The sequence below is a fragment of the Protomyctophum parallelum genome (assembly GCF_964188405.1).
Source record: "Protomyctophum parallelum genome assembly, chromosome: 20".
NCBI classification, from domain to species: domain Eukaryota; kingdom Metazoa; phylum Chordata; class Actinopteri; order Myctophiformes; family Myctophidae; genus Protomyctophum; species Protomyctophum parallelum.
Window position 1 is genome coordinate 28,424,627 of NC_139718.1, and position 15,094 is coordinate 28,439,720.

General features: G+C 39.7%; 1 protein-coding gene across 14 annotated transcripts in view; it reads left to right on the forward strand.

The window, feature by feature from the left end:
• The window catches only part of pacs2 (phosphofurin acidic cluster sorting protein 2), a 75,719-nt gene extending 60,674 nt beyond the window's left edge, over positions 1–15,045 (forward strand). For 7 of the 14 annotated variants that reach the window (XM_083792496.1, XM_083792503.1, XM_083792502.1 and 4 more), the window contains 10 exons: positions 206–360; positions 1,118–1,228; positions 2,209–2,317; positions 3,274–3,306; positions 6,148–6,190; positions 6,329–6,371; positions 7,434–7,605; positions 9,534–9,763; positions 10,163–10,276; positions 12,174–15,045. In XM_083792496.1, coding sequence (XP_083648622.1) covers positions 206–360; positions 1,118–1,228; positions 2,209–2,317; positions 3,274–3,306; positions 6,148–6,190; positions 6,329–6,371; positions 7,434–7,605; positions 9,534–9,763; positions 10,163–10,276; positions 12,174–12,292 — 1,129 coding nt within the window. In that variant the 3' untranslated portion in view covers positions 12,293–15,045. Of the gene's footprint in view, positions 1–205; positions 361–1,117; positions 1,229–2,208; positions 2,318–3,273; positions 3,307–5,295; positions 5,718–6,147; positions 6,191–6,328; positions 6,372–7,433; positions 7,606–9,533; positions 9,764–10,162; positions 10,277–12,173 lie in introns of those variants that run through there. The other 7 variants (XM_083792507.1, XM_083792500.1, XM_083792508.1 and 4 more) reach the window with 5 other exon arrangements.
• The last annotated feature ends 49 nt before the right edge of the window (positions 15,046–15,094 follow it).

Sequence of the window (15,094 nt, forward strand, 5' to 3'; positions counted from 1 at the left end):
ATTTAGTGTATGTGTATCTGGCCATTTGCTTTTATTTTACGGTATATTAATTGTACTGTGTGTGAGGTCCTGTCAGGATGTACAAAGAATCTGTGATTTATCAATACAGTATGTCCCTGAAAAATCACCAAAGAGTTTCCTGTACAGTATATTCACTTTACCTGGTGATTCAATGTGCTTGATGTTCTTTGTTTTCTCTCCCTAGTTGTAATTGTAACTCCCAGACGCCTATACCAATAAAGATAGCTGTGGCTGGGGCTCAGCACTACCTCAGTGCCGTCTTAAGGCTGTTTGTGGACCATCTCTCTCATAAGACGCCTGACTGGCTGGGCTACATGAGGTTCCTTGTCATCCCTCTAGGTTAGTTGTAGCATGAAACAAATAGTCACTGTGAGGTGGAAAACATCTATCTCCATATTTCTTGTTATGTCCTACTTTAACGCATGGCGGTTTTACGGCCCCCATTAAACCAATCAACATTAACTATAAACACACCAATGGTTAGAAAAGATGGAGGACCTTAGCGTAATAGGACACCACACAAAACAGTTTATAGTTATTTATTTCTTACCCACATGATAAAACAAACAAGTTGAATAAACCTTGGGAGATTAAAATCAACCAAGGCACAAAAGGGCTTGAGATGCCGGACAAAATAAAGGAGTGGGGACTAGCCCAACCCTGTTATTTATTTGGCATACACAATACAATCACATTGCAATTGTACAATTTGTGTTGCTTAGAGTGCTAGTTTTCAACAACTGCCCACAGGAGACTTTTCTAAAAATACGAGAAAATAAAAAGTACAAAAAAAGAATACAGTACTAGTAATATTTTACAGCTAAATCATACCCATTACATTAAATTAACTAATTCAATTAACAAAAGTAGTCATTCAGTTATCCAGTCAACATAGTTCTACATTGGACCAATTGGAACGCAGATTATTTTTCTCCATTACCTGAAAATGTACTGTTTTGGTTTCTGTCCGAAATATTACTTAGATATTATTGACTTTACTATCTGCTATATCCATCCTGACTATGTGAAGTTGATAAAATACAACAGCTATATCAACATCTGATTAGATTATATGTTTCTCCTGGACTGCATTCAGGAGCCCATCCAGTCTCTAAATATCTGGGCACCATCGACTATCGCTACAACAGCTTATTCCAGGATGCAGCATGGAGGGACTTGTTTCACAAACCTGAGGCCCCTGTTGTGGGTAGGACACACTATGAATGTTTCATTAGACATAGTGAAGTATTCATTATACAGATTATTATTTGTCTGGCTATTACAGTTATATTTACTGTTCCTTGTTTTTGTTGTTGCTATGTGTTCATGACAGATATTTGCATTTACATTTCTATATTAGATTTATATTTCAGTATTTCTTTGTTTGCTGTTGTCTTGTTATATTTAAACTCTTTCTCTACATAATATATACATTATGTATATGTAAATTATTTAATGCTTTTTATGTACATATGCTGTATACACACTATATATTTGATAAAATATAAAATATAGATGAGCTGAGCTGTGGTCGTATTTACTGTAAGACTACTTTGAGCGTTCTTTCACCTTTATACTACACTGAGATATCAAGTTTAAGAGAATTAATGCATTATCAATAATATGTGTACACACACACACACGCGCACACACACACTAACCCTGTAAAACCCGGATTCATTTCTACTTGCAAAAAATTGATTTCAACCTTACTACTAATTTTTACTACTAGGACTTATCAGAGGAAATTATGTGAAAAAAATATTATTATTTTTGCAAATTGTATGCACATTTATAATAATTATTAAAATAATAATAAGTTAATAATTTACATTTGGGGGATATCTTTCACAATAATAAATATATGTTCTAGACATTCTAATGATCACAACAAAACATATATTACAGCTATTTTACTTACTTTTATCAAGGTTAAAGGTCATAGATTAAAGAGAATTCTAAATTGCACAGTCCAGAGATTTTGTGTGAATTTCAGCCTCTGTATTTATATGCAAATATCATGACCAATGGCATTGCAATGGCATTGCAATGATGACGTTTAGGTGAAAATAGAACATAAAGAAAATATATTAATTAATGAATGAATTAAAATATGTTGTATTATTGCAACGCTGGGTGTTACAGGGCTAAGCAGGAGAAGAATAGCAATTGTTCTGTTCTATACAGTACAGGAGGACCCAGATGTGGTTTCCCGGGTAACGCAGTACATGGTGGGAGCGAATGGAGCCCACCAGCTCCCCATCGCTGAGGCCATGCTCACTTACAAACACAAGAGGTACATTGATGTACAGTTGTCTCTCTTGCCTATCACAGAGTCCAGTGTGTTTTATAACTCAGTGATTCTCAAACCGTTTCATGTCATGGACCCCCAAATTAATATGTACTGTATTCAGCCACAGGCTACCATCTGAGACGATTTTGTGCCAGGGACCACCATACAAGATTTATGTTGTTAAAATGTTGCAAAGATATTCCAAATGTAAAATTGCTTTCAAGATTGTTTTTGAAAAAGGTAGATCTACAAGATGTATGTATGTAGGGTTAAAGTGGTTGAACTGAATTTGATGCTATATTAACTGATTTTATGGGGACCCCCCTCTGTGACCCCTGGGGATTCCCAGACCCCCCTGTTAAAACAGTACAGATTCAGAACCATACTCAGTATTTATGACTTAACAGACAAATGCGGGGTATTTTTTTAATTTAATTGTATTATTATTTTTGGCGGGGGTTAGGGTGCTACTTTTGAGGATTTGTCTAACAAATGCTTTTAATGCTGAGCCTATGTTTGTTTGTTTGGTTTGTACTTTCAAGAGGGGGTTGGAAATATTCAAGGGCACCCAAAATACACTTTGAAGTGTTGTTTTCCTTGGTGTCACTCTGCAACCCCACTGAGACCTCAGTGTTAATGAACCCACAAAGGGATACTGCAGGTGTGTCTAAAACGGAAAACACATTTCATGGGTACGATAGTACACAACCCCCTTTTGAAAGGAACTAAACTAAACTAAAGCGAGCTGAAAATGTCATGTCACTAATGACGTTGAATATTTACTAGTGTCTGAGTTTGTGTGTGGGGGTTAATATCTGATATGTGATGTGAGTCTCGAATATCTAATACAGTATGTGATGTGAGTCTTGTCCTCTAAACATCACTGTCTTCTCCATCACTGTGTGCGTGAATAACATATTTTCCTTTTTTGTGTTTATTTTCTTTTCTTTTCTTTGAAGGAAAAAGAGCTTTCATTTTGATTTTGCAGTAAGGTATTGTGGTCTGCTTCAGTCTGTTTGTCTTCCTCCTCTCTGGTGATTCATGCGCTTTTCTGTGTTGGACTCCCCCCACCCCCTTTCTATATGTGTCTGTTACTTGTGCTGCAGCTCGCCACTTTAACAGTCTCCAAGTAACACACACACACACGCGCGCACACGCGTGCGCCTATAAAACCTGTACATATTACATATTGCTTGTGCACTCCACATACAAAGTCGTACTATCTATTAAGAAGGGATAATATATATAACTCTGACCCCTAGCCCATGGTCGAAACACTTTACAAGATTTATTATTGAGATTACTGAGAACCCAAACACTAATGAAGCATGAGATTGAGGCACTGTTACAGTATATTAAAAAACACAGGGTATTTTTAACCAAATCTTCTACTTTTTGTGTGATAGAAATATCTCTGAAGGCATTTTATACATAGATTTTGTGTCCTATAGACTTTGTTTAACAACTAAAGATATTATAGTTTAGAGAATGGCTGCTTTTGATTAATTGAATAATCAAGAAGCTTTTTTTAATCTTAATGTAATTAAATAGAAATGCAAGGATCCAAATTAGTCTGATTAAGACCTATTTTATACTTCGTCAATCAGTACTACGGTGTCACTCAAAACTTGTGATGCAATGTGCTGCGATTTACAATTTTTTGGTCTTTTTGAAAAAAGATTTTAAAGTTACATTTTTATGTTTTATTAACATAAATCTCTAGGTTTATTTCCTTCAACGTGGAAGGAAATTATTCGGGTGCAGTCACAATGCTACCAGACTATTAAACGTTTACAGTAGTGAACCTCCAATCTGTTGTTGATCAGAGTAAACAAATTCTGCAAACAAACCTAAAATATACCCACATTCTGGAGCTGAAGTTATTTTTCCGCTCCATATAATTATGAAGTCACGGTTGAACAAAGAATGCTGATAAGGTGGCAGGATGCCAGTTACAGTACAATGATGAACCCTCTCCTCCCTCCTCTGGAGTCTCTCAGCTCTTTCCTAATCCCTACTTCATCCCTGTTTGTGACCCTCAACACGCTTTGGGACATTCATGTCTGTCTGCTATTGTCTCATAAAGACTGATAAATATATATATATATATATATACAGTATTAAAAAGATTGGAGATGAAAGGTTTCTTCTGGCATAATAGGTCCATTTGAATATGGATGGAGAAGATTCTTGTCCCATCTTCAGTGTGTACAGTACACAAACCAGCAAGTGCATATACAGTACATGCATAGTCCGCTTAAGGTTAGAGGTCAAATAAGTTCACTTGAGTATTATGTGCTGGTGTTAACGTCACACTAATCATCATTTGAATTCATTCATAATAAATCTCTTTCAATCCTCACAGTTTTAATGACGACTATAATTATGCAGCACTTTTCTTAACAAGTGTGTCGAGTGCTATAAAATTAAAAGGAGCAATGTAAACACATTTATCAGCTGTATTACTGCTGCTGGCTATACTAAAGCCTACTCAGCTGAGCACAAATAGCAACAGCGACTGACACCAACCCATTCATAAATATCGATAACACTTTGCTTGATGGTCTGTCTAAAAGCCTTATTCGGTGGGTTCCAGAATGTCTTGTTCTAGAACTACATTTTAAACTCAGCCTGGAAAATGCATGCATTTCGTATTGTCCAGAGTTATTAGTGTGCTTTACGATTACATCGCACATTTGAACAAAGACGAACAGTAATGATGTTCCACAAAGATCACATGCTGAGTCATGAGCCATTCCTGCGAGTTGAGATGAACGCGCATCACATACTGTACATACCCGGCAGACATTTGGCTGTTTCTCCCTCTGGCTGCCCTGGCAGTGATTTTGGCAGGGTTTGTGTTGTGTTGTGACAAGTTGAAAAAAAGAACAAGAACCCTGGCCTGGATTGCATACTGTACCTACTGTAGAGACTGTCTTCTCGCTCATTCTTTCTCTTTCTCTCTCTCTCTCTCTCTGTAGTCTCTCTGTTTCTTCCCTGGGGGGGCGATGGCAGGTTTCTTCAAGGCAAGAGCACCAACCTTTTACCGCCATCAAGTCATCAAGTTTTGACATATGTCAGATTAGCCTAAATGATAGTTCCATTCAGGCTATTTTTCTGGTGCCTATCAGGAAAATAGTTCAGTGAGTGCTTTCTAGACGTACTGTAGTGATGCACTACCAATCTCAGGTAGTGCATGGAACCAGGAATAGTGCTGTAGGTTGCTGCTCTTCCTTCTCACCCGCTCTGTCCTATCACGTACCTCCTGGTTGAACTTACTTGTGCAGCTTCTCTTCAGCCGTTCCACTTATCTGACGGACATGCTGACTCCTGAATGCTGTTCAGTTGGACTTGTTTGTTGAATTGGTTTTGGTCCCTGCAGTGGTGGGATAGCTTTAGCTTGCATGCCTTGCTTTTTGCTTGTCTGTAGTGGTGGGGAGTGAATGAAGGGGTGGGGGTTCGATATAATTATTTAACAGGGGTTCTCAAGCCAGGCGTGGCATCAAATGAAGCATGCTCTGTCCTCAGTGTTTGAATGTTGTAATCATGTAGTGTTCATTTTCCACTATTCACATACTGGAAAACAAAGTAGTCCAGATGTCAAAGATACTAACCATAGATCCTAGTACTACTAACTTTAGATGCTGTTGGCGTTTGTGCATTACAATCTTTTACTTTGCAGAAATTAGTAGCTTTAGAAACGCTTCTGGGACATAGTGCTTTTTGGCCACATTTGGACTTTCCAATTCTCTTCCATTTCAAGACATATTTTTCCTCTTCTTGCCTCCTTTATCTCCTGTATTGCCTGTTTGGGCACCTCTGCCTCTCCACAGCCCAGATGAGGACTCATGTCAGAAATTCATTCCTTTCGTTGGGGTAAGTCACTACTCTGCCTAGAATACCTAGATGGAGTCATATTCGTTCCATTTTCCTGTAAGGCCTTTTGTGGGATGTAGTACAACTGTTTCTCTATCTGTTTATGCTAATCATTTCACTCCACTTTGAATTCTACAGATGGTGAAAGTAGGCATTGTGGAACAGACATCTGCAACTTCAGGCAAGCCATCAATTCAATACACATTCTCAATGGGTGGTTGCTGTTTGGTGTAGAAATAAATTAAAAAAATATATATATATTTTTTTTAGTATAATATTGCATGCCATTCTCTGCCCCTAGACTGTGGGGCGGGCCGAATACAAAGTTGTGGGATCGAGTCTGGCTCATGATCCATGTTGCATGTCATTGCTTTATCACCGACCTTCGCCTTTCCATCCCTCCCCACTGCACTATTTAATTAAGCATAAATATAAAAAGACAAAAAATGAACACTTATGTGTTAACTATGTATGCAACTACAGTATGCATCCCATGTAATGCCTTATAATAATATTTATAATGCAATATAATCTAATTAACTCTAAAATACTCATAATGTTTATATTAATAATCACACCACAATTATAAAGCATTTTATAATGGCTTATAAGGGTAAGGATTATAATACTTCATAATACATACATTACATACATACATTTTGGCAAGGATGTGATGTACTATAATTCTCAAAGTTGTACTACATTATGCTGAATTATAACTTATTGTGTGTGTGTGTGTGTGTGTGTGTGTGTGTGTGTGTGTGTGTGTGTGTGTGTGTGTGTGTGTGTGTGTGTGTGTGTGTGTGTGTTGCGTTATAGTGTGAATAAGTCAATGTGCTTTAAGTAAAGTAATGACATTCCTCAAGGTATACAGTAGGTAGAATTCCATTTTTTACATATTTAAAGTTTTCTTCCACTTTATTTAAAGCACACAATAACCAACGGTTATAGTAAATTATATTTGCACTATAATGCAGTGATTATACAGTTACAATGATTATAATGTATTATAATATTATTAGAATGTACATCTATGAGAATTATAATACATCTGCTGTGAAATTCGCAGACTGGTGTGACAGTAAAACCCACTCTTCTGTATTATTAGAGTAATCTGCGATTATGAACGCTTCAGTTGCAGAATGTTAATATTTTAGAGGCCCGTAATTTGTATAGTCTGGGTTTGTGAAACACTGAGCAATGAACATCGTTCATTTTTCTCCTACTCTCTCGTTGCATATAGTCTGCTGGAATGAAGCCTCTCAACTCTTCTGTCCTTCAGGGGACTCTGACGACGCTGCTCCCATGGGGTCAGCGCTCCTTTCCTCCACTCCTCCACAAGTGTCTCCTGCTCTCAAGGAACCGTCGCCCACACCTCCCTCCTCTCCCTCCGTCACCACTGGTTTCTGTTACAGGTATATCATGACGATCTGGTCAAGGACTTTCCCTGCTCCGAGGAAAGATAATACACATGAAAGAATTTCAGCCATTGATATTGGTCAGCAATTCTGCTTTTATGGGAACTGTTGGTCCTCTATCATTAATTAGATTTATTTTTATTTTTTACGTATTGAGCTTTAGCAAATTGAGAAAGGTGGTGCACAGATTATTTACAGGGCAGTGTGACATTCAGAAGAGATGCCACGCCACAGACGAAAACAGTCTAAGTCCACACTATTGATCCATAATGTATAAATGATAGATAAGGGTTCAGGACAACGAGGCCTTTTCGTGGAGGGGTCAGAATGAAATTTGGACTTAGACTGTTTTTCGTCTGTGGTACTCTTACTGTCACATCATAATCATTAAAACCGGGAAAGCATGTCACTTTTGGTTTTTGCGTTGGCTATTAAACAAAAAATAGCAGATATACAAGCTCACCGCACGGCACAAAGTGAGGCACTGTTTCTTGTAGATCTCTGCTGTAGGGAAGAATCCACCTAACTCCAAGATGAACAAGGAAATGAAGAAAACCTTATATTTTTAAAACAAAACAATACTGCCTCATCAAAGTTGGTGTTGTGACTTTATATATTGTCAATATTACTTGCATGAGAGGGGAAGAGGTGGTGGAGTTAGCTGCTATATCAGATAATTTGAGGGTCCAATGTAGTTAAGAGGTTCTTTTCCGAAGCGCTTTTTACTACTTTTCATTGGTTAAATATGTTTTAACCATCACACAGATGTAAAGGGTGTTCAATAGCAAAATATCAAAAACCTCAAATGGAGTTAGGTGGTTTCCTCCTGACAGCATACGTTTTCTTTCTTCAAAAGAGGGCTGTTATAGCAATCAATCAAAAATGCAAATATGAAAGGGCATATCTCATGTCCAGGCGTGGCGCCACGGGGGTGCAAAAGTGTGCATAACCCGACCTTGCACCACCATGTGAAAATAATTCATTTTTTCTCGTTTGTAATAATGTCTGATGTGAAGGAATGTGTTGCTATTGTCTTTCTTGAGGTGATAATGGATGGCTGCGAGCCATAGTTTAGAGGAAATTCACACATATTCACTACCCACTAATGAAGTGCGCTAGGCACACTATTTCATTAGTAGGCTAGTTATCACCCTAGCTGTTTGTTTTAACGCAATAGCTGTATGAAAAAATTATAATAACAACCCTTAGTCATTTCAACCTGGAGCTAAGCTAATAAGAGATGTTAGAAGGGCACCTCTAGTGACCACTGGAGAGATACTGGAGAGATACTGGTTGCTACTTACAGCTATATTTCTTTATCAAGACAGTAGGAAGGCAGAAAGAAACAAAGCAAGGGAGATACGAGAAACAGTTCTGGCCTAATTTGAACGCATTGTTATTTTTTGGTACGTGATTACCTCCGTTGAAAAAGGTTTGGACACCCCTGCCATACCATGAATGTACAAACAATATAATAATATACAATATGCAAACAATTTAATTCGGTATTGGTATTCCATAGTCCATTCCATTGCAGTCCAAAAAAACCTTCTGTTTACAGATCTGTCAGTGATGCTGACATTTGTGACAGTCAGTCAGCAATAACGTATCTCTTATCACCCCGTTTCAATAACGTATAAATAACGTATCTCTTATCACCCCGTTTCAATAACGTATCAATAACGTATCTCTTATCACCCCGTTTCAATAACGTATCAATAATGTATCTCTTATCACCCCGTTTCAATAACGTATCAATAACATATCTCTTATCACCCCGTTTCAATAACGTATCAATAACGTATCTCTTATCACCCCGTTTCAATAACGTATCTCTTATCACCCCGTTTCAATAACGTATAATTAACGTATCTCTTATCACCCCATTTCAATAACGTATCTCTTATCACCCCGTTTCCCTGAAGTTCTGGTGGTGGACAACATGGGGAGCTGATGGGACTGCAGGTGGACTATTGGGTGGCTCCGACGGACAGGAAGAGAGACGTGGAAAAGCGAGACACTTCCTCCAAGAACAGCCTGAAGTGCACGTTCCGCTCGCTGCAGGTCAGCCGGCTGCCCGTTGGGGGCGCTGCAGAGCTGGGCACCCAGCCCACCATGTCCATGACTGTGGTGACCAAGGAGAAGAACAAAAAGGGTAAGATGTTGCAAAAATTTTGTAACTTTTGTCTGATACAAAATTGCAAATATACTTATCTGGCTACAGTGGGAATAGCCTTGGTTCTAAGGCCCAAATCACACCAACGATTTGCCATGCAACTGCTTGCAACTCCATGCAACAAAACAGTTTTGTGGACATGTCAGACCAATGCACCTCCTTGCAACTGCTACTGGGGATAATGGTTCATGCAATTACATGCAACTACTCACAACCGTTTGGTTGCAAAGAGTTGCATGGCGAATCATTGGTGTAGTTTGGGCCTAACACTTGTTTCCATGTCATTTTCAGTATTTGGTTGATACTAGATTTCTGGGCTTCATGCAGGGCTTCCATGTCACTTAACAACTGGTATCTCTGTTGTTCCCTTATCACCAGTCATGTTCCTGCCAAAAAAGAGTAAAGACAAGGAGGTGGAGTCTAAGAGCCAAGTGATAGAGGGCATTAGCCGGCTCATCTGTACTGCCAAGCACCAGCAGACCATGCTGAGAGGTAATGATGTTCTCATTGTCCTCTCTCACTCTCTATTTTAATCATGAGCAGTGGTGTAATGGTGTAACACTGTGTAATGGTGATTTTTTTTGTACCATGGCATTTTAATGACGTCACGCACATGCACACACGCACTTGCGCACACGCCTATATGTGTGCATGGCATGCGCACAGCGGATAGCCTACGCCTATGTTGTTTATAGTATATTAGATCTTTAGACACAATACTGCTGTGTTGCTTACCATGTATGAGAACGTGTGTTCAGGTAAACAGTTAAACCTGTTGTTATGCAAAGTAGTAGCCATTTGATTTGGGCACGCTACTTGACACGGCGTGACACTAGGTGGGGCTGCATAAGACCAGGAAACCTAGACCACTGACACATCGTGATACTGGGGGGGCTGCATAACACCAGGAAACCTAGACCACTGACACATCGTGATACTGGGGGGGCTGCATAACACCAGGAAACCTAGACCACTGACACAGCGTGATACTGGGGGGGGCTGCATAACACCAGGAAACCTAGACCACTGACACAGCGTGATACTGGGGGGGGGGGCTGCATAACACCAGGAAACCTAGACCACTGACACAGCGTGATACTGGGGGGGGCTGCATAACACCAGGAAACCTAGACCACTGACACAGCGTGATACTGGGGGGGGGGGCTGCATAACACCAGGAAACCTAGACCGCTGACACGGCGTGATACTGGGGGGGGGGCTGCATAACACCAGGAAACCTAGACCACTGACACAGCGTGATACTGGGGGGGGCTGCATAACACCAGGAAACCTAGACCACTGACACAGCGTGATACTGGGGGGGGGGCTGCATAACACCAGGAAACCTAGACCGCTGACACGGCGTGATACTGGGGGGGGGGCTGCATAACACCAGGAAACCTAGACCACTGACACAGCGTGATACTGGGGGGGGCTGCATAACACCAGGAAACCTAGACCACTGACACAGCGTGATACTGGGGGGGGGCTGCATAACACCAGGAAACCTAGACCACTGACACAGCGTGATACTGGGGGGGGCTGCATAACACCAGGAAACCGGGGGGGGGCTGCATAACACCAGGAAACCTAGACCACTGACACAGCGTGATACTGGGGGGGGGCTGCATAACACCAGGAAACCTAGACCACTGACACAGCGTGATACTGGGGGGGGGCTGCATAACACCAGGAAACCTAGACCACTGACACAGCGTGATACTGGGGGGGGGGGGGGGCTGCATAACACCAGGAAACCTAGACCACTGGGTATTTGGTGCGTCTCGTGACCCGAGGTTAGGTGCGTCTTCTTCTGTGGTACCACGGCGTGGTACTGCGTTCTACGAGCATGACACCACTGATCATGAGTGGTCTGTTCGGATCTGAATGGTGCAGGAGAGGCAAAGAAATAAACAAAAGGCCTGACAGAAGAGTGGCCATATCTCATTTTCGCTGAAATCCCACGTGACCTTTATACAAAGTCAGGACAAAACAAAAGACAGGGCATCAGGTAGATAATAGAGGGTATGCACATGCATAAAGTGAATGGGAAATCGAGTGGCAATGTGACTTGGCAAAGTGAGTTTAATGTTGTTTAACGTCATTTAATGCAATCAGATAGGACTTTTCTGTTTGGATGTATGGGCTATCAAGGCCAGAAAAGTAGTTTTTTTGCCACACAGTAGGCGTTCCCGCATAACTTCCGGGTATGATGATGATATCACGCGCATACCAACCGACATACAATACCAATTATTATTGAGTTGATGTACAGTAAAGATCGGCTAAAATTCCTGAACTGTAATTGGTTATGTTTAACATACAATTTACAGTGCAATATGATGTCAATTTAAAGTGATGTCTGTACTATGCCCTCTCCCTCCCACAGTGTTGATTGACGGCGTGGAATGGAATGACGTCAAGTTTTTCCAGCTGGCTGCTCAGTGGTCCTCACACGTCAAACACTTCCCTATAGGGATCTTTGGACATTCAAAAGGCCCATACTAGTGTCCTGTAAGAGACTGCAGCCCTTGAGGACACTCCCAGTCCACTCCCAGTCCCTTCCCCACCCCTTGTGCCAACACCGTTTAACCCACCCTGTCCCTCTCTGCACACATTCATCCTACTGTCTTAATTTAAAGCTCCTGCTTTCCTCATCTTGTACATCTATTCTATATGATGATCATTATCTTTTTGCCGTTTTTATTTTTATTTTCTATTTATGTAAAAACTTCTCGAGGCAAGGCTGTCATGGGAAGATTTCCTTACCTGGCTTTTTAAAAAGAAATATATCTATATATCCTGCTGATGTTTTATAGAATTTTGCGACAAGAAAATAATAATCCTAATAAAATAATAATTAGAAAATGATAAATTAACATCTAACCCAAGCTTTCCCTTTCCCATTGTCACTGATAAAAAAATGTATTTGGTAAAGTTGGTTTTAAGCTCTTTGCCCGCACAATTTATAAGATGATTTGGTGGGAAAAACGACAACAACCAAAGGCAATCACCTTGAAATGATGGACACTGTGGGAAGAGATGGACACCATCTTGTCTTGAACTTCTAAAGCTGGGACTTGGATTCTGAACTCCAGGAATTGTTAATAACTCCAGACTCCTCAAGCCTGATTTAGACTTTGACGCACAACGGTGTCTTGTGCCACAAAATAGCCGACCTACAAGCTCACAACGTAGATGCGATGCGTTGTGAGCTTGTAGGTGAGCTTGTAGGTCAGCTATTTTTGGCATGTGACATTGTCATGTGACAGGGCATAAATTAGTCCAAGACTAATTTATGGTAGAGTCTACCCTAAAGAAAAGAAGGAGAAAAAAGCCCCTTTGACCCTTAGACTCTGCACTCAATGAAAAAAGACTGAAATGTGCAATAGACTGAAAGATATGTGAATGACACTCAGAAACAGACCCTGTAAACAACCCTGCACTGTTCATACATCACATATCGCTCTCTTTTAATGTGCTTAATACTTCTACTTTATCCTTATTTGTCCATTAATCTCTGAAATTGCACCCTTGTACCTGATATTTGAAGAGTTTTGCTCCAAAATGTGGAATCCATCATATGAAAAACTAAAAAGTGACATCTGTTCTTACATGATTAATAGTAGTCCTAGAATTGCAGTGATATTACATACATTTGATGTATTCCATATACAGTACGGTAGTACCCAGCCTATATAGATCACTCCCATGCCCTCTCGGTTGCAGACTCATCGCAACAGCATTAAAGGTTGTAGCGGCCTGTGTTGTGTACTTTCCCAATAATTAATTGCTGCGTCCTGGGGTCAGCTATTGTCCTTTAGTTTCATATCGATTTGAAAGTTCTGGTTGACAAAATGGACCATATTCTCCTACCCAATTGGGCCCGTTTGCAGCTTGTGGAAAAGTGGATATATTTTATTTAACACATTTTCTGCCAGAACTTTCAAATGAATATGAAACTAGAGGATAATAGCTGACCCCATGTCGCAGCAATGAATTATTAGTTGAGTACACACATAGCGCTTCAATTTTGAATGCAGCCGCAACGAGTCTGCTACCCAGTAGGGCATTGAAGTTAGCTGTGTTTATCATAGCCATTCTAGGGCTACATTAATAGGATAAAATTAGAGTGAAACACTCAGGATAACAGCCAACATAAATGCATGTGGCCATTGACAAAGGACTGGATTTGTTATAGTATTGAAATATCAAAAGGTAACTTTCTAAAGGGTATCTTTAAAATGGAAACTTTTGAATCTAACTCTTCATTTCTCAATGCTCACACTCCACCCAACACACTCCAAATGTTTTGCAGACAGCAAATGGCACTTTTTTGCCAAAGGTAGCCTACCCATCAACCGCAGCTGTCAGTTATTACCTGTCTGGTATTATAGTTGACTTCATTATGTAGAAGTGAATGTATTGAAGGTACCTTAATGTAAAGCACTTTTTAAATGTTTGTCCATTATAGAGTAGGATTTTAAAAGTGCCCCAATACCCCAATGTTAATAGCAGCAGTTCAGAGGCACATACTATAGAATTGACACTGCTATCTGACGTAACATATTCTTAAGCTGAACAACAGCACAATTTAACATAGTTGATTTACAATCCAAACCCATTCATCTGTATAATTTGTGCATTGTGTAATATAATTTAATGCTCAATCTGAAAGGCCCAAATTGGACTACTTGGATTTAATTTTAATTTAAGTTAGACTAGAATGTATAGAAATGTGACTTTAATGTTTCAAATGTGGTTTTAAGGTTTATTCCATCTTTTTGCATAAAAAAACACAAAACAAGTGTTTGGGTCAATTCAAGATTTCATTTCTAGCCATTGCCAATATCTTGACAAGTGCCTAAATTGCCCAATTTTGGCTAATCAATATAGCGCTTTTCCTGGCTTACATGGTGCTGAGTCTATAATGTACTGTAGCCAATGTGTTATTTTCTTCTTTGTGATCACAAAAGAAAGATCTGGTTTTAGACCTAATCACCTAATCATCCACACTTTGCTCCTAGGACCCTGCCAAGGCTGCCATGTGAGGGAGGGAGAAAAATCAGGCTCTGCACAATTGGCTCTCAAAATTGGGTATACATTAATTTACCCAACAATAAAGCCCATTCATATTTAACAAACATTAAATAAAAAAGACATTTAGGTGATTTTGTTTTCATATTATTTTGGAAAGGCTTGTTGAGACCAAGAGTTCCCTTAAAGACTACCACTGTAATCCCAAAATTGGGAATAATAAAACTACTACACTAAATGTGTATTTGTTGTTGTGTCATCATTAGTAATGAT